The sequence below is a fragment of the Biomphalaria glabrata genome, chromosome 9 (genome assembly GCF_947242115.1).
Source record: "Biomphalaria glabrata chromosome 9, xgBioGlab47.1, whole genome shotgun sequence".
NCBI lineage: Eukaryota > Metazoa > Mollusca > Gastropoda > Planorbidae > Biomphalaria > Biomphalaria glabrata.
Genome location: NC_074719.1, coordinates 38078399 through 38099077, shown reverse-complemented (window position 1 = coordinate 38099077; position 20679 = coordinate 38078399). Strand labels below are relative to the sequence as shown.

At 37.5% G+C, this 20679-nt stretch overlaps 1 protein-coding gene across 7 annotated transcripts in view; it reads right to left on the bottom strand.

Annotated features, from left to right (window-relative positions):
- LOC106079588 (uncharacterized protein DDB_G0271670-like) overlaps positions 1-19075 on the bottom strand; it is a 31585-nt gene extending 12510 nt beyond the window's left edge. The window contains exons 1-4 of one of the 7 annotated variants that reach the window (XM_056042309.1): positions 18981-19075; positions 7143-7293; positions 4511-4628; positions 3812-4092 (exon numbers count right to left, since the gene is read on the bottom strand). In XM_056042309.1, coding sequence (XP_055898284.1) covers positions 3812-4092; positions 4511-4628; positions 7143-7241 — 498 coding nt within the window. In that variant the 5' untranslated portion in view covers positions 7242-7293; positions 18981-19075. Of the gene's footprint in view, positions 1-3811; positions 4093-4510; positions 4629-7142; positions 7294-9577; positions 9897-9928; positions 9965-18976 lie in introns of those variants that run through there. The other 6 variants (XM_056042307.1, XM_056042308.1, XM_056042310.1 and 3 more) reach the window with 6 other exon arrangements.
- Positions 19076-20679: the final 1604 nt, after the last annotated feature.

Here is a 20679-nt window from a genome sequence, read left to right as displayed (position 1 = left end):
TGTATATGTAATTAACCTTCATTACATTCGGATCTTTCATTCTTTCAAACGTTTTTTTTTTCTAGCCTAGAATACTCTCTTCCTATAATTAGTAGAAAGACAGTACACACCGCCAAAGGGCAGCTAGGAAGTCCGGGGGAGCGCTGTGAGCGCCTCCTAGTGGGGTCCGGGGCGAAGCCCCGGAACAAAGAATTATTTCCGTTATTTTAAGCTCTAAAAATGCATCTACACTGCAATTAGCCTGCTACTCTTTCGCTAAAAAAATTCAAAAACCAAATCTGCTATTCAATGGAGTCCAGCGACTGGTAGAAAATGGTAAAATGCTTTAGTTTTTGTACTGGAGGGGGAAGGGAAACCACAAAACCCCTTTGGCTACGCTCATGAAATTGGTGACTGTAGTTTGCTTAAGTTGGCTGCACTGGGCAGTAAGTAAAATTTCCCTTTCAGACAATGAGGTCTGAGGCAAGTGATGGTTTGAAGACCCTCCCCTCCCGGCTACGCCCATCTGTTATTTTATAGGTGTAAGCCTAATTCTCTACAAAATATATAAAGTTTGATAACGCATGGAAAACTGGATGTATGCATTCGTAGGATTACATAATGTATTCTATTTATACATGCATGTAGTCTGAAAACTATAAACAATACAATAGCAACCTAATGAGTTTGAAGCTTTTTGGTATTACTTACAGATTACAGACATTTCTTTAAAAAATAAAATTGTTACGTCTTACGTATTTCATGTGTCAATCTAGTCATGTATGTTGATCTGTGACTTAAAATATGCTAAATCATTGGTTTTCCTGGCTGACTCAGGCAACTCATTCCATTAAAGACAAGAGAAAGTAGAACGGTTAGAGAGGCACTTACTTAATGTGAAAAGATCTTGCTTCCTCCTAGTCCATTCTCAAAAACGCCATTTGTATAGGAATATACCATGACCCATTATTGAAAATATAAAACTCCTTTCATTAAATATCGGATGTGACAGCGCTATATAAATTATTGCAATTATTGTAATAATTTTCATCATTAATGACTTCATACTAAGTTGCTCGACCGACTAACCCACTCTTTAGTGGACGAGGTCATATCTGAAAGCCAATGTGGTTTCAGAGCCGGTAGAGGTACATCTGACATGATATTTGTTCTGCGACAATTACAAGAAAAATGCAAAGAGAAGAACTTACGCTGCCTTTGTGGACCTCACCAAGGCTATCGACACAGTCAGTCGCGATGGTTTGTGGAGGATTTTAGCTAGGCTGGGATGCCCACCTACGTTCCTTTCCATTCTCAAGCAGCTTCACGTGGGATAAAGAGGCCAGATCGGACACAATGGTGCCCTTTCTTATCACTTCCCAATAGAAAATGGTGTGAAGCAGGGCTGTGTACTTGCTCCTACTCCATTCGCTATCTTCTTTGGCGTAATGCTGGGTCAATTGAGGCAGCGATTGCACGAAGGCAACTATATCCGGTTTCGTTCTGACGGTAATGTGTTCAATCTTCGACGTCTACTATCCCATACAAAAACAAAAGAGATGGTCATAACGGAGCTTCTCTATGCCGCTGATTGCGCCCTGCTAGCTCACAATGAACATGACCTCCAGAACGCGGTAAACAAATTGTATACGCTGCCGCCTCTTTCGGTCTATGTATAAACCATATTCCCATGGATCCTCCAACCTCTAGTTTAACAAACTTTCATTCGCGACTCAAACCAAGAATGCCATGTTGTTGTCTTATTATACAGCCACATTTTCTATATAAAATTAATATGTTGGCTTATTAACATGTTCAACTAGCCCTGGCCAGACGGTTATTCAACATCCCTTGAAAGTAAGGTGTCATTTGACACTATACTACCCAGATATGTGAAGTGGTCTACCACATTAAGGGGCTGTCCGTTTACGGCAGTGATGCCCAAAATACGGCCCGCGGGCCAGACCTGGATGTGTCAAAATATGTTGGTCTGAGCTGGGGCTGCGCAGCCAAGGGAAATACTGCGGACTCGAAGACTAGCCTTATTATTATTACTAAGCATAAGATTGCGATTAATTATAATAGTATAAAAATTGATTTAGATCTAGATTTATTTTTTAATTCAATATTTTAATTAAGTGTAGTATTTTTAGAGCTATGTTATTAAAAATAAACAAAAAGAAACTTACTTTTTCTTATCAAATCGCAGAAAGAAGAGCTTTATACCCATATTAAGCTGTGAATAAGTTGGATGGTTTGCAATTTCGCGGCTGTGTGTATGTGTTGAAGTTAATTTCTAATTGTCGCGCCTATCTTTTTTTTTCTGCGTCATAGCAATGTTTTCTAACTTAACCTCTCTAATCCCTCTTTTTGGTTAAATTTCATTGGAACCATTAAAAGACGGGGGAGGGAAGGAGCAAAACAAAATGGGATTGCCATCAAAGGCCCATGCCGACCAGCAAAATGATGAGGCCAAACACAGCCTCGAAGACATCAAAGCAGTCCATGCCGCTCGTGCATTGCAGAAAGTACGGTCTAACATTTTGCAAATGATAACACATGCAGTGTATAGTGTATTTTTTTTTGTTGATATTCTTGATGAATTTCAAAGAAAATTAATTGTAATAAGAATTAAAAAAAACAACAAGAAAACGTGTTCGGGCCTTTGTGTCTTGCTGCTGTCACTTTTTTAAAAGGTTGTTGTGTTACATTTTTTTTCTTTGGTCGCGACCAGACCGGCCCATTTGGTACCGGCCCACCGGGCATTTGCCCGTTTGCCCATATAGCCAGTCCGCCCCTGCATCTAAGGAACATTAATGTCTACTTTTATCAACATCGGTCAAATGGTTTTGATTTCTTTAATACACACATACATTCATGCAAACATTATTATTATTATTATTTTAGCTTTTATATAGCGCTACCTTCATGCTTATAGCATGCTCAGAGCGCTTTTGGTCCAATCTCTTTTGTGAGAACAGTGGGGGAGGGGGGTATATAGGAGTTTGTTTTCCGTGCTGCCTTTAGGTGATCAGTAAACACAACTCTGCCCGAGTCGGGTGTCAAACTTCGAGCCTCCTTCTATGTAGCCAAGCCAAGCCAAGTTCAAGCGCACCTGGCCTCTCGACCACGCTTCCCACATACATACGTACATACATACATACATACATACATACATACATATATACATACATACATACATACATACATACATACATACATAAATACATACATACATACATACATACATACATACATACATACATACATACATACATACATACATACATGTATACATACATACAAACAAACATACAAACATACGTACAAACCATACATACATACATACATACATACATACATACATACATACACACATACATACATACTTCTAACGTTGTGCTTTATATTTTAGATATATGCATAAATTAGCATTCCCATATTAGTAAAGAATTTGTTTTCGGTTAACTCTTAATAGCTAATACACCCGAAGAAAAAAGCACATGAACAATTAATCGAATTTAGATATTGAATTCTCCATCATCTTCATCCCCGTCTCTCCCTCGACTCCCCCCGACTCTCGCATTCCTCATATCCTTCCTGTTGAACTAAATCCGGACTTTTCTATTGAACCTTTTTTTTTTTAATTATGACTCAAGTTTCAAAGTTATAGCATTTTTCACCTGGTCGAAAATATGACGAAAATACTTTGTTTAATGTTTAATTGAGTATTTTCTAGAATCTAGTTCAAAAAATATAAAAACCATTATTATGTATAATGAGGTAAATACACTTCATTTCATGACCAGATACCAGCTCTTGTTTCACCAACCTTCTCGTATTGTCCGTTGTTGGTTTCATTAATTTCCTTCACTTGGTTTGACAATGTTTTGCTCTCGGCTTGCAGATAAGCCATAAAGCAGCTAGCAGCAATGAGCTCCTCTTTCATTTCATCCTGAAACGTCTGGAACTTGTCCTCCATGTCTTCTTTGAACTTGGCCATGGTTTCACCTTCTTGACTTTGAAGGTTTTGTTGTAATGTATTCTTCGCTTCTCGGAAGATCTTTGTTGAATTTAGTCGGCTTTTGTTTTGCAGTCTTTCGTTGATGGTATCTGTGGAAAAGTAGAAATAATTCTGCTAAAGGAGAGTTGTTTAAAAATTAATAAAATGTCGACAGTTGATGCTTAAGTGACATTCCAATCTCAAAACAAAATGAAACTCATAAATATGAATTATTTTAAAGACCAAACGTCAAAAACCGTATTAATATCACAGATTTTTACAAATAACTACAACATTCTTGCGTCACAATATAATACGTTATTTGAAAGATAAATTATGTGATGACTATCAAAATTAAACACTCAATAATATCTACTTTTATGGTTTGTTTTCAAGAAATCTTCTTTTAAAAGTTAATAAATTTTAAGAAAGAAAATCTAGTGTGCTGAATCGGAAATGTCTACCTTGTATGCTATAAATTGATATTACAGTTTATACCATTCTATTTCACGTTACCGTCTGACTCACCAGCGATAGTTAAACAGTGTTGAACTATTTTGGAAGATTGTTCAGAGATCAAATATTTGATTTCAAAATAACTGAAATCGTCCGATTCCTGAATCCACGATCGGCATTGTGTCTTGGCCTGAAAAGGACGAAAAGACTACGCTATTAGTTTTTTTTTTTAAATAAAATATTAGATCGCCCCCATCCCTTGACCTAACCGTTACTCCCACCCTCTCTCACAGTGAATTGCTCACTGGTCTAATCTCTTTAGAAGACATGTGTGGGAGGGGGGGTATCTTTAGGAAGGTTTCCGTGCTGCCTATTCTCAGAAATCATAATCAAATTTCTCTGCCTACCTAGGGAACTCGAGCACCTTAAAAAGGGCTTAGCAAATATAAAAAAGTAACTAAGAGATCTAGGCCAGTCACCCAGAGTTGTGTAAAAAAATAAGACTAAATCTGTTTTAATGATCCTAATTAAAAATGTGGCTATAATTGCATTCACTCGTTCATCATCATCATCATCATCAAACTCCATTAGAGTGAGGGCTTGAGAGGCTCAAATCCTCTCTTGCAAAAGCCCTGGACAGAAACCCTGCTGTCTTGCGTAGTGCATAAATGTCGCCATACAGGTCGAGAATTTTGGGTTTCCCAGACCTGTCGAGACGGAGATCAGCAAGTCTGGGGCAGTCAAACAGAATATGAGGCACGGTTTCCTCTTCTTCCCCGCAGTGGGGACACTGTGAATCAAAATTTGGCCATAGCCGCGAGAAATATGAGCCAACAGGACAGTGGCCTGGTCCTGCACTGTGCTATAATAGCTTGCTCAGGCCTGGACAGCCTCCACCACGGGGAAGTGCGGTCAGGGCGCCTCATGCACTCCAAGACTCCACGGGCTTTTTGGGACTTGTCCCAGCACTCAAACCACTTTTCCATTTCTGTTTTTTGTATTATGTATCTATGGGTCGGCATCAATAGATTCTGGAAGAGCAGGCTATGGAGCCTACATCGACTTTCTTGGCTCTTACACAGTCAAAATCTTTGGACCATGTGGTAGTGTTTGCAGTTATGATGCGGAGACCATGTCAGTCTGTGAAGCCTTAAAAGTCATTGACTCTCAACTCGCCGAGGGACATTTGAGGGCAACACAGATTGTTGTGGTCACTGACTCAAAATCTGTACTACAGGCTTTGCAAAGCACCGACCATGCCCCCCCCCAATATCAACACTGTCATCATGGCTTCACATAACATTAAACAACGCTATGGCACCCCTGTAATTATGCAGTGGGTACCGAGTCACATAGGTGTGACTGGCAACACAAGTGCAGACTCTCTGGCCCGCCAGGGAGGGCAAATTCCACCCACTGATGAGGCTGTAAGCTTTCATCAAGCCCTGGCTATAATACATTCACTCGTTACAATATAAAATAAAAGAAGCTATAAGCGGCATGATCATAAGTATTCCAATCGTTCTATCTCTTAAATAATTTCCACTACTTCCACCACACCTTGGCCTTTGATCAATACGTCATGGATAATATTATAATATCCCCCACATCCAATAGAAGCGCTATAGCTAAGTAAACACCTAGATTTATAATAGAATATGAATATATTATAATATTTCTCATCAAGAATGTAAAGTGGAAAGGGAAACACTACAATCGCATTAATAACATGTCAAAAATATCAAAAAGCATTCTACATAATCATATTTATATATTAGATGAAATCAGGGCCTAAAATCAAAGCATTAACAGCACAATGAAACAATGAATTAGAAGGAATATTTAATTGGGGATGAAATGACCTGGGATAAAGTGACTGGGGATGAAATGACCGGGTATGAAGTGACCGGGGATAAAGTGACCGGGGATGAAATGATCGGTGATGAAGGTGATGGTCCGAAATTCAAACCTGCTGCGGGAGGTTTGGGCTAGTTGTTATCTCATTTCTGAAGGACATTCGAAACTTTTCAAACAAAACCAAAACTAACAGCAAAGTCCCCACCAATATTGTTAGTGATGCCACCAATACAGAATATTGTATACTCCAGGACCGGGTTTATGTATGTGGAGCGCTTACACTTTTTCGAAAGATTTAATAAAAATCTATTTTTAATTTGAAAACTACAAATGTCTCGAAGAATACTTTATTATAAAAGAAAGAGAGTACCGTACTTGTAAATTAAATTTAATCTTAGAAAAGTACAATTATTTTATAAACAAAATTTAGTTATAAAAAATGTACATTTTTAGGGTTTACGCAATGTAGTAAATCCGAAGTATATTACGAGCACACTTTAAGAGAACATGTTTTTTTTTTAACCACGACAGAGTTGCCAACTGTAAAATGTTGGTAGTAAAAATTAAGCGTAAGATAGATAAAAAATTTGCCCGCCTGCCCTCCCTTAAATCTGGCCCTGGTATACTCCTTTAGTCATGAGAATGTCAGAGAAGTTCCGCATGATTTTATGTAGATCCTTTATTTCTTGAACCCTTCAATAAGTTTATAGACATGATCTGAAAATATCGATTTCACTAATGGGATTATGTGCCTCTGAAAGCGAAACTATCGAACTTTAAAATGTAGAGTTAAAAACATAACAACAATGTTTCACCTGAGAATGTAGATTTAATACTAATTACTTACATAATTGATTCCGTTAACCAGACTGAGAAGATTGTTCTCCACTTCTTCTAGGACAGCAAGTTTGAAATTTATCTTCCGTAACTCTGACGCTGGCCTCATCTTAAAGGGATATGTACAACAAAGTGTTTGTCAACTCACTTTGCTTGTCTGTCTGGTAAAAAAGTTTGTACATTTTTAAACCATAAAGGGAAATCATCCCTTCAGTAATCTAAGATATGGCTATATATGTAGAGTTTTTCCCCTTTATACGTTATTTCTGTCACACCTATTATCGGATCAAGTTGAAACTTTACAAAAAGTTCCAGGCTATATATATATATAGGGGGGGGCGGGGCGGGGGGGGATTTTTTTCTAAGTGACTGTAGTTTGCTTTAGATTTTATATCGAAAAGGAAATTTTTTGTTGTCAAAATCATCTGTTGGGGGTTTTAAACTAAAAAATCACTGGATTTCTATTTTTTTAATTCAAAACCCCATTTAGCTACGGTCATAGAATTTAGTAACTGTAGTTTGCTTTAGAATAATATTGAAGATAGAGTTTTTCCACTTAAAACGCTCTGTTGTGGGATTTTAAACTCAAAACTTTAAAAAACTTTTTAAAAAGCCATCTGTAGGAGAGGGATTTAAACTCAAAACCCCCAATTGGCTTGGCTAAGCTCAAATAATTTTAGTGTTTACTTTGCTTTTTGTATATTGAAGAGGTATTTTTCAGCATAAAACCACTCTGAAGGGAAATTTAAACTCAAAACTCCTTATGGCAACGTTCATAGCATTTTCAGTGCGTAATTTGTTTTTTTTCTTGCTTTGAAGATTTAATTTTTAGCTTCAAACTCCGCTTGCGGGGGTTTAAACTCAAAACCCCTTTGGCTACACTTATAGATTTCTGAGTGTGTAATTTTATTATTTTTTATATTGAAGAGGTATTTTTTAGCTTCAAACTCCACTGGAGGGGAGTTTAAACCCAAAACCCCTTTGAATACACTCATAGCATGTTGAGTGTATAATATGCTTTGTTTTTAATATTGAAGAGGTATTTTTTACATTTAAACCCCGCTGAAGGGGAGTTTAAATTCAAAACTGAGTCAAAGCCCATTTAGCTACGCTCAAAACATTTTGAGTGCGTAATTTGCTTTTTTTTTTATACCGGGTATTGAAGAGGTATTTTTTAGCTTTAAACCCTACTGAAGAGGGGGTGGGGTTAACTAAAAACGCCTTTGGCTACGCTCATAGAATTTTGAGGGTTTAATTTTCTTTTTTTATATTGAAGATGATGTTTATCGTAAATTTTGGAGGGGGTTTAAAAATCAAAATCTTAAATAACTGTGCTCTTGAAATTTGGGGATTGTCGTTTGCATTTTTTTTTCTTTTGTTTTATAGAAGAGTGGAATTTAACTGCAAAACCCCTAATAGGGGGTTTTAAACTCAACCCCCCCCCCTGGTAGGGGGTTTTAAATTCAAAATCTCTTTTGCTGGGCTAGGGCAAGTGAAAGTTTAGTATTAAAATCTCACCTAAAATAAACAAAATCAAAGCAAAAAATCATTCACTAAATTCCGATCCTCCCGCCCTGGGGGGGAGGGGGGATTTCATTTCGGGGGGGGGGGGGTGAACCCCCAAAACCTCCCCCTGGCCCATGTATGTATATATATATATGTCTATTTACGGCCATAGACCGCAGCAGCCCATGAGGGCGCAGTGGGTCCGCTCTTTCATAGGCCCGCGTTAATTCTAGATGTAAATTATTAAATTAAACCATTATAACTTATAACAGAGACACGCGGCCTCCTGATTTAAAATGAAAATTATTAAAATCTCCTGAAAAGAAAAAGAAATATCGTATTGGGGTATCAATCAATTTCTTGAGGTCATCAATTCGCGAAGATAGATTGAACAATTTCCAGATTCTCGCTATTAAGCGTGATCTATGTAGAAAACAGATTTTTTATTATATACTGTATGACTTCGCTACACACAAGGCTCCGCGCAATCCGTTTTGCAGTGAGAGAGAGAGAGAGAGAGAGAGAGAGGGAGGGAGACAGACAGATTAACTGAATGACTAACTGACAGACAGACAGACTGTTAAATAGACAGATAGATAGATAGATAGATAGAGAGAGAGAGAGAGTGAGAGGTAGAGAGAGAGAAACAGACAGACTGACAGAGAAAGAAATAGTTAGGAACAGACGGACAGATATGTAATAGATAGATAATAACTAGATTTACGTAGCTATGCAAACTATGTAAAATTGTTTAGCTTTGAAAATCTTTTTTCCTTTTCTGTAAATAATGATTAAGGAAGTCTATTTCCGCTGCTAATTATACAATGTAAAATCGATTAACCGTCAATAAATATCCAAATACACTTACAGCATGACATTCATCTAACGGTTTAAAAATATATCGACAAATAGAGTAGATTGTATAGACCTATAACGTACCTTGAGGTAATTTAATTCTGTGACCTTATCTCTGAACACTTCTTTACATGGTACACGTCATGCGATGGTTGCTATTTACATTCATGTCACAAACAGTTCCCCCTGTAGTATGAGCAATTTTTTACTTTCTGTTTCAAGTGATATTTTCGGATTTTCCCCATTTCTATTTCTTTCCAAGTGGAGATGTACGGAAATATTTCAGCCTGTAATAGAAAAAGGACATTTTTTTTCCCTTTTTGAACATGATAATAATGTTCCGCTATCCGTAATCTGTCCGTCCGTCTGTATGTCACGTTTGGCTATTAACAAGTAAAAGCCATATTTTAAAAAAATATTCATAAAGGCTAGTACCTTCTTCATAATAAATGTAACGAGTACGTTTTCTCTGTTTTCTGTGCTATGTCACCAAGACAATTTGATATACATATCAATCATTTTCTGCCTCTTCCGTAACATATATTACACTTTCTTAGAAATGTAACAAATGATATCTGTGAAACGTAGCATAAAATGGAGCAATAATAATATTAATATTAAAATTATTACTTTATTTTAAAGATATTTTTTTTTATTATTTAAATTCATAAATCGCGAAAATAGGGTAGACTCAAGGTACCATAAGAATATACAAAACATATACAATAGAGATAAAATGGCAAACCAATCTAAAAAAAGATTTGAACAGGTAGGCTTTAATGTTCTTGATTGTATTGATTAATGTGGCTTGTCTGAGATTAATAGGAAACGAATTCCAAATATTTTTTAAAATCCCGCAAAATGTAAATTTTGAGAGGAAAACACGCAAAATGGACACCATTCACCAATCGTAAACAAACAACATTTAGCCACGCGGTTCTCTATCTCTTCTATACAAACCACGCAATCCATTAAGGCTGTCACGTGATACTTTTTTCATTGTTTTATCAATATTATAACGTGGCTGAATGTTGTTTGTTTACGATTGGTGAATGAGGTCCATTAAAAGTTTTGAAATATAAAAAAAAAATCATATTCTAAAAAACATTTTTTTTTAAATCAATGACAAGGTAAAACGTATCTGTGTTGAGATGACAGTGTCATGTGGTTAGGACAAGTGTCTGTGTTGAGATGACAGTGTCACGTAGTTTGGACAAGTGTCTGTGTTGAGATGACAGTGTCACGTAGTTTGGACAAGTGTCTGTGTTGAGATGACAGAGTCACGTAGTTTGGACAAGTGTCTGTGTTGAGATGACAGTGTCACGTAGTGTGGACAAGTGTCTGTGTTGAGATGACAGTGTCACGTAGTTTGGACAAGTGTCTGTGTTGAGATGACAGAGTCACGTAGTTTGGACAAGTGTCTGTGTTGAGATGACAGTGTCACGTAGTGTGGACAAGTGTCTGTGTTGAGATGACAGTGTCACGTAGTTTGGACAAGTGTCTGTGTTGAGATGACAGTGTCATGTAGTTTGGACAAGTGTCTGTGTTGAGATGACAGTGTCACGTAGTTTGGACAAGTGTGTGTGTTGAGATGACAGTGTCACGTAGTTTGGACAAGTGTCTGTGTTGAGATGACAGTGTCACGTAGTTTGGACAAGTGTCTGTGTTGAGATGACAGTGTCATGTAGTTTGGACAAGTGTCTGTGTTGAGATGACAGTGTCATGTAGTTTGGACAAGTGTCTGTGTTGAGATGACAGTGTCACGTAGTTTGGACAAGTGTCTGTGTTGAGATGACAGTGTCATGTAGTTTGGACAAGTGTCTGTGTTGAGATGACAGTGTCATGTAGTTTGGACAAGTGTCTGTGTTGAGATGACAGTGTCATGTAGTTTGGACAAGTGTCTGTGTTGAGATGACAGTGTCACGTAGTTTGGACAAGTGTCTGTGTTGAGATGACAGTGTCATGTAGTTTGGACAAGTGTCTGTGTTGAGATGACAGTGTCATGTAGTTTGGACAAGTGTCTGTGTTGAGATGACAGTGTCATGTAGTTTGGACAAGTGTCTGTGTTGAGATGACAGTGTCATGTAGTTTGGACAAGTGTCTGTGTTGAGATGACAGTGTCATGTAGTTTGGACAAGTTTCTGTGTTGAGATGACAGTGTCATGTAGTTTGGACAAGTGTCTGTGTTGAGATGACAGTGTCATGTAGTTTGGACAAGTGTCTGTGTTGAGATGACAGTGTCATGTAGTTTGGACAAGTGTCTGTGTTGAGATGACAGTGTCACGTAGTTTGGACAAGTGTCTGTGTTGAGATGACAGTGTCATGTAGTTTGGACAAGTGTCTGTGTTGAGATGACAGTGTCATGTAGTTTGGACAAGTGTCTGTGTTGAGATGACAGTGTCATGTAGTTTGGACAAGTGTCTGTGTTGAGATGACAGTGTCACGTAGTTTGGACAAGTGTCTGTGTTGAGATGACAGTGTCACGTAGTTTGGACAAGTGTCTGTGTTGAGATGACAGTGTCATGTAGTTTGGACAAGTGTCTGTGTTGAGATGACAGTGTCATGTAGTTTGGACAAGTGTCTGTGTTGAGATGACAGTGTCATGTAGTTTGGACAAGTGTCTGTGTTGAGATGACAGTGTCATGTAGTTTGGACAAGTGTCTGTGTTGAGATGACAGTGTCACGTAGTTTGGACAAGTGTCTGTGTTGAGATGACAGTGTCATGTAGTTTGGACAAGTGTCTGTGTTGAGATGACAGTGTCATGTAGTTTGGACAAGTGTCTGTGTTGAGATGACAGTGTCATGTAGTTTGGACAAGTGTCTGTGTTGAGATGACAGTGTCATGTAGTTTGGACAAGTGTCTGTGTTGAGATGACAGTGTCATGTAGTTTGGACAAGTTTCTGTGTTGAGATGACAGTGTCATGTAGTTTGGACAAGTGTCTGTGTTGAGATGACAGTGTCATGTAGTTTGGACAAGTGTCTGTGTTGAGATGACAGTGTCATGTAGTTTGGACAAGTGTCTGTGTTGAGATGACAGTGTCACGTAGTTTGGACAAGTGTCTGTGTTGAGATGACAGTGTCATGTAGTTTGGACAAGTGTCTGTGTTGAGATGACAGTGTCATGTAGTTTGGACAAGTGTCTGTGTTGAGATGACAGTGTCATGTAGTTTGGACAAGTGTCTGTGTTGAGATGACAGTGTCACGTAGTTTGGACAAGTGTCTGTGTTGAGATGACAGTGTCACGTAGTTTGGACAAGTGTCTGTGTTGAGATGACAGTGTCATGTAGTTTGGACAAGTGTCTGTGTTGAGATGACAGTGTCATGTAGTTTGGACAAGTGTCTGTGTTGAGATGACAGTGTCATGTAGTTTGGACAAGTGTCTGTGTTGAGATGACAGTGTCATGTAGTTTGGACAAGTGTCTGTGTTGAGATGACAGTGTCACGTAGTTTGGACAAGTGTCTGTGTTGAGATGACAGTGTCATGTAGTTTGGACAAGTGTCTGTGTTGAGATGACAGTGTCACGTAGTTTGGACAAGTGTGTGTGTTGAGATGACAGTGTCATGTAGTTTGGACAAGTGTCTGTGTTGAGATGACAGTGTCACGTAGTTTGGACAAGTGTCTGTGTTGAGATGACAATGTCATGTAGTTTGGACAAGTGTCTGTGTTGAGATGACAATGTCATGTAGTTTGGACAAGTGTCTGTGTTGAGATGACAGTGTCATGTAGTTTGGACAAGTGTCTGTGTTGAGATGACAATGTCATGTAGTTTGGACAAGTGTCTGTGTTGAGATGACAATGTCATGTAGTTTGGACAAGTGTCTGTGTTGAGATGACAATGTCATGTAGTTTGGACAAGTGTCTGTGTTGAGATGACAGTGTCATGTAGTTTGGACATGTGTCTGTGTTGAGATGACAGTGTCATGTAGTTTGGACAAGTGTCTGTGTTGAGATGACAATGTCATGTAGTTTGGACAAGTGTCTGTGTTGAGATGACAGTGTCATGTAGTTTGGACAAGTGTCTGTGTTGAGATGACAGTGTCATGTAGTTTGGACAAGTGTCTGTGTTGAGATGACAGTGTCATGTAGTTTGGACAAGTGTCTGTGTTGAGATGACAGTGTCATGTAGTTTGGACAAGTGTCTGTGTTGAGATGACAGTGTCATGTAGTTTGGACAAGTGTCTGTGTTGAGATGACAGTGTCATGTAGTTTGGACAAGTGTCTGTGTTGAGATGACAGTGTCATGTAGTTTGGACAAGTGTCTGTGTTGAGATGACAGTGTCATGTAGTTTGGACAAGTGTCTGTGTTGAGATGACAATGTCATGTAGTTTGGACAAGTGTCTGTGTTGAGATGACAATGTCATGTAGTTTGGACAAGTGTCTGTGTTGAGATGACAGTGTCATGTAGTTTGGACAAGTGTCTGTGTTGAGATGACAGTGTCATGTAGTTTGGACAAGTGTCTGTGTTGAGATGACAGTGTCATGTAGTTTGGACAAGTGTCTGTGTTGAGATGACAGTGTCATGTAGTTTGGACAAGTGTCTGTGTTGAGATGACAGTGTCATGTAGTTTGGACAAGTGTCTGTGTTGAGATGACAGTGTCATGTAGTTTGGACAAGTGTCTGTGTTGAGATGACAGTGTCATGTAGTTTGGACAAGTGTCTGTGTTGAGATGACAGTGTCATGTAGTTTGGACAAGTGTCTGTGTTGAGATGACAGTGTCATGTAGTTTGGACAAGTGTCTGTGTTGAGATGACAGTGTCATGTAGTTTGGACAAGTGACTGTGTTGAGATGACAGTGTCATGTAGTTTGGACAAGTGTCTGTGTTGAGATGACAGTGTCATGTAGTTTGGACAAGTGTCTGTGTTGAGATGACAGTGTCATGTAGTTTGGACAAGTGTCTGTGTTGAGATGACAGTGTCATGTAGTTTGGACAAGTGTCTGTGTTGAGATGACAGTGTCATGTAGTTTGGACAAGTGTCTGTGTTGAGATGACAGTGTCATGTAGTTTGGACAAGTGTCTGTGTTGAGATGACAGTGTCATGTAGTTTGGACAAGTGTCTGTGTTGAGATGACAGTGTCATGTAGTTTGGACAAGTGTCTGTGTTGAGATGACAGTGTCATGTAGTTTGGACAAGTGTCTGTGTTGAGATGACAGTGTCATGTAGTTTGGACAAGTGTCTGTGTTGAGATGACAGTGTCATGTAGTTTGGACAAGTGTCTTTTGCTTTCTCCCACCTCTATTACGTTGTTTTTTTCCTCAACTCGTAATCCTTGTTGTTTTTTTTTAAATTGTTTTTCTGCGTCACAAAGTCCGGTGACATGTATTGGTCATTCTTTTTTCATGACGCTGTTCATCCTCTGAATTAGGTTGAGACGGACGGTGTGTTGGTCCGTAAAAAAGATTATTAGTCTGTGTAAACAAGTACTAGTTCCTTGGACTTTGTAGGATTTTTGGACCCCCTGTTTAGGGTGAATTACTTCGTTAGTGATATCTCTTATTATATGTTGTAAGAGGTTGTCACTATTTCTAGTTTTAGAGAAGAAGTTGAGTTTTGTGTTTATTTCATTTATAGGGTGCCAGTGTTGGAGTTGTATTTACTGAACTCGATTCTTGGCCAGTGGTAGCGTCACTTATCTTCTCAGAAGTATCTATTACAGCTGCAGTCCAGATAATTAGCACAAATGTAAACTAGATCCAGTAGATAACCGAATAAACAAATGTTAATCCAGTGTACTTATCCTAATGTAGATAAATCCAGATCTAACAAAATACGAAAACGGCGGCCTAGCCTGTAGACACTGTAGTCCAAAAAGGGGGTCGCCACATATGTTAATGGTCTATTTGTTGATACGTGTAGATGTTGATGTGGCTCGCGAGTTCGTGTCAGACACAATTCACAGAATGAACAAGGAATATACTTAATAACTCAGGCTGATAACTTCAACTCCTTACTCCACAAAATGGGCACAGTCCGTATCGTCGCTAAATTGTCCGCCTCTCGTTCCTTGTCAGTTACTCTTCTATTTCTGTTCTTACTTTTTAATTATTCGTCACGTCACTCAGGAAAAACCCAATTAAACCCAAACTTCTACGCGTCTTCCTAGTGTGTCAATACAAGAGTCATGAGTGTCATGGTCATATTGGCGATTATTGACGGCGTTGATTGTCAGTGGCCGTTACACAACAGTGGTGCCAGTTGGGGATCAGTCGAGGTCTAACTCTATCATTGCCGATGTCGACAGTATTGTGATATCAGTCGGTCAGCATCTGGTTTACTATGAAACCATGGTGACAATTTGGTAGTAGTAGCAATGTGCTTATGTGTAATGTTACTTGTTAAGTGAGACTCCAGGACGCACGAAACCAGCATTCTTCAACATGACACATTCAGCCTGTAACAAAGATGTAAACCAAAACTTACAGTGTGTCCTATGACAAAGTAAGAGAAACCTTTCTGAGCAATATACTGCAACTTCTTGGTTGTTACAAAAAGATAATCTAATTTGAAATATAATTACATCCGCATAACAGCGGTATCAAAGATACAGATATACTAAGTCCTCTAGAGTACAAATAACGTCCGCATCACATGGGGTTACAATAAACTTCAATAACATGTATGCAGCTCTAAGTCCAGAAAGCAACTATTAGAAATACGTGTACTGTCTCTACTGACTTCAAGTGACTACTCTACCGACTGACCTAAAGTTACAACTGACTGAAAGTCAATTTAGTCCTTCTTACTTCCTCTTTCTATGTCCGAGGTAACTCGTGCTTTTCACCTTCTTGACCCGAGGCGAATATATAACAAGCAATGTCAAGCAAGACTGTCATGACGCCCTTTCCCTCAATGAAGATATTGCTAAAATATTTTAGAATTTGCCTATCACTACAGATCATGTACATTTTCATATTCATTTAAGAGATAAAAATTAATTACAAATAATGGGTGTATACTACAAAACCTTGCATTTGTTTTATCAAGTCATAAAAAAAATATGAGACTGTTATATGGTCTCATCTGAGTTTACTATATGTGAAAAAAATAATTATATTTGTCTGTGTAGACAATAATAATAATAATAATAATGTTATTTATAAAGCACTGTTAACAAACAAAATGTAGGCTCAAGGCGCTGTATAAACAGTACAAACACAAACACGAGAGCTGAAATGACAAACTAATCTAATAACGTTTTGAACAGGTAGTTTTTAAAGTTCTTCATGAAAGTAGTGTACCATGTTGTTTGTCTAAGACCAATGGGAAGTGAGTTCCAAACCCTTGGTCCGTGCACTGAAAAAGCCCGCAGACCGTAGCTTTTGAGGGAGAAACGTGGCACCACTAGAAGCGTTGAGTCCATTGAGCGCAGGGCTCTCTGAGGGATATAAGGAGTAATCAGTTCGCTAAGGTACAAGGGTATCTCATTGTTATATATACACTAATGACAAAGTGGGGCCACCTTGAAGTCGATTCTCGCTTTCACAGGAAGCCAATGGGGCGTGCGCAAGAGCGTAGTTGCAGAATCTAGTCTTGTTTTTCTTAAGACTATTCGTGCGTCAACATTATTTACAATAGCAAGTGTATTTACTGTACACAAACTGTTTATAGTTAATGCTCAATTTATCAATAGAATGCTTTTAATATGCACACAATTTATCGACAGAATGCTTACAGTATGTACTCAATTTATTCAACAGTATAGGCCGCCATGAAAAATGCTCGTATACAAATGTACTTGGTTTATCCCGACGGGTTACATAGTCAGACAATGTCATTTCAAATAAATCGAAGCAAGTGAAATATATCAATCCTAAACACCAAGGTTGTCTCAATGAGTTGCATAGGGAAAAATGATGACAATCTTTTAACAATGCTACTTGAAAAATGATGACAATCTTTTAACAATGCTACTTGAAAAATGATGACAATCTTTTAACAATGCTACTTTCAACTAAATCATGGAAGTCAAAGAAGTCTAATACTCATAAATCCTCAAGAAGTCTAATACTCATAAATCCTCAAGATTATTATCGTCCATTAGTCATGATACTTTGCTTACATTTGTCTTACTGTGAGCTTAAATTGCTTGAACACAAGTATAAGCTACAATCTTCTTTAAAAAAACAAGGTTACAAAGACAGTTTGTGTGGAAACACAAACTTAAAATCGGCCCCCGAAGTGATCCACCCAGGCAGGCTTCAATATTTTCAAAAAGAACATCCAAATGAAATTATATCAAAGTCAAATGACATACGATTGGAGAAAGAAGGTTGACAGATCTTGTGTAGTGCCCCAATGGTCCAGCAGTTCAAAGGATAGGTGAAAGTGAATGTAAAGTTAGATGTGAAACTGGCCTAACTAGTTTCCCTTTCAGACCTTGTGGTCTATATTGCAGATGATATAAAGTTCATCTGTTTTTAACGAGGGTGTCGTGTAGCCAGCACAACGACCAACCGCCTTTACATTTCCCACATTAGAGCTGGGTGGACTCAAGAGGTGCCCAAAGATTCTAAAGTTTAAAAATCCCAGTCTTCACTAGGATTCAAACCCAAGCGCTTTACCGTTCAGCCACCGCGTTTCCAATAGCCTAACTGATGTCTTATAATTGATATAATTGTTTTGAAATGGCTCAATTTCTTATTTATAAATACTGACATGACATGACGAAACGGACAATAAAATGCAATTAACAAGATTACTATTCGTTTTAAATTATGTCTAATTTATAATCCATACAAAATAGATTTTTTCTTTTTTAAAAAATAGTTAATATTTGTTCTTGTGTAAATATAGTACTTAATATAACAGGACTTACATAACTTAACAATACAAATATAAAAACAAAATTTTTGACAAAAAATCTACAACCGTTTGCATAAATGTGTCAAAAATATGGTATGTGCATTCTACCCTAATAAAGAGCCTCAATTGTTGGAGTGTTTAATAGTTAATAGTTGTAAAAGTGGTGTAATTATATGAAAAAACTGCTTGTATAAGTGATTTAAAAAATTAGATTTTTCGCTTTCAAAAAAGAAAAAAGTAGCTGTTTCATCAGAACTTTGAATGGTCTAAAATATTGTAAGGTCAGATTTTCACCATCTTTTCTAGTTTACGAGATCTAAACGGGACGGACGGACAGACGGACATACATTTGACACAAAACTAATAGCGTCTTTTCACCTTTCGGGGACCGCGAAAAATCAGTGTTTACGTCACATAAATCAATCTAGCCATCAATAATGATCGAATAGTTTTCACAAATCAAATACAATTAATACAATCTTCTTTCCAATTTGCATTACATAAAATCATATATGGTTTCAAGCCATGAATTTTGCTCAAATAGTTTTCACAACTGATATGTGAAAAAAAAAATACATTCATCAATGAAGATTAATGTCAATATAATATGTATATAATTACAGAGATGATGTACATTTGAAAAAAAAAAAGAAAAATACAAGCAGTGTGAACGTACTCACGTTCCAATATGTCAAAGTCCAAAATGAATACTTATGAAAAAAAATAATTAAACATGTGAAAATTAAAATATGACCTTTTGAAGTGTCATGTGTACTAATACAATCAAAGTTATACATAGAGTATGACATCAATAGATTCAATAGATAAGTAGATTACGTTAGTATAGGCTGAACAATCTTTCGTAGTGCTAGTGGTATGTAACAAATAATATTAGTGTGCGATTAGTTGATGACTTATGTGTTCAATATAGCTTGGCTATTTTAGTGCTATCTTCTGGTGTTGGTGTTATGGTGTTGTATCCTATATTGTATACTAAAAATTCTATCTTGTGCTGCCCTGTGTTTAGCTTGCTAGGTACAAGAGTCATGTGTGTTATCAGCCTTAATATTATTGTTTCATGATGTGTTCGTGTCCAGCCCGTTTGTAAATGGTGGATAGACATTAAATTCTGGCATAGACGAATTCATGATTGCGACCTGTTTCAGCAGTTGCAACTGAGTTGACAGTGTTGCTAGGACGACTGTAGTTTCTGCTGTTGTTGTTATTTTACCTTCTATTCGGCGTGTTTCTGTTGTATCTGTTGGGCTTATAACCGTCACGTCTAGATTGTCTGTGATAGTTTTGGAAGTTGTAGTTATTGTTGGTGTTTTATTGCCTTCTGTCATTTGGGCTGTAGCTTTGTATTGCTCTAGTATTTCTTTTGTTGTCATACTTATTGCTCTGGTTTGTGTTTCTTCTGTATTTGAAGTTAGGGTTGTTGACTGTTCCTCACTGGCTTTTTATGTGTCCTCCAATACCGCAATTAAAGCAAGTTTTATCATTGTCGCTGTATTTGTACTCGTTTGCATTGTTGGTGTTGTTTTTAATGGTGGCAGCTATCTGGTGGAGGTCTCCTCTATCAATAGTGTGATTGGGATGACTATCCGTGAATAGATTCAAGTTGTTTATTAGCTCTGTTTCAATTCTTTCCTTTTTTTCTTTAAGAAATGTAAAAACATTATCTGTGATGTTCATTAGTATGCTATCAATTAAAAACATATCAATTATTTCATTTGGCTTGGTCAAGTTGCAATCAGAAAGTTCTATTCATTTAAATATGTTCTGTTTAACTTCTAAAATGATTATATTTTAGTCGCAATTTTTTTTTGGTAATTTGATGTCACTGAACAGTTTCCTGTAATAGCCCTCTGATTTTCAAAAGTGCTCAAGGAGTCTACTCTTTACAGCTTTATAGTCTGACTTTGTTCGGATGTGAGCGTAGCTATGATGTTCAGAGGTTTACCGGAAAGATTAGCAAGAAGTTGCTTGGCCATGTCTTTTGAAGACATTTCATAAGTTGAGGCAATGTGCTGGAAGTTTTCCAGTTTCATTCTTTTCGATGAATTAGTGGAATTTTGATCTATATGGTTTGGCTTGCTGTGTCTGTGGTAGGAGTATGTTGGGGTTTACTTTTGAAGCCTCAAGTCTAGCTCATTGAATTTTTTCCTCTCTATTTCTCCTTTTGATGTGCTCTTTCTGCAGCTCGTTCATCTAGTTCTGCTACTTTACGCTCTTTCTTCTTTAATTCTTCTAATTCTCTTTCGATAAACTCTCTCTTCTTATCACCCTTCAATTCCATTTTTTCTAGCTAACTCCAAGATTTTATCATAGTTAGACATTTTTTGGTATTAGTACAAATATTAAATAGGATTCCAATAT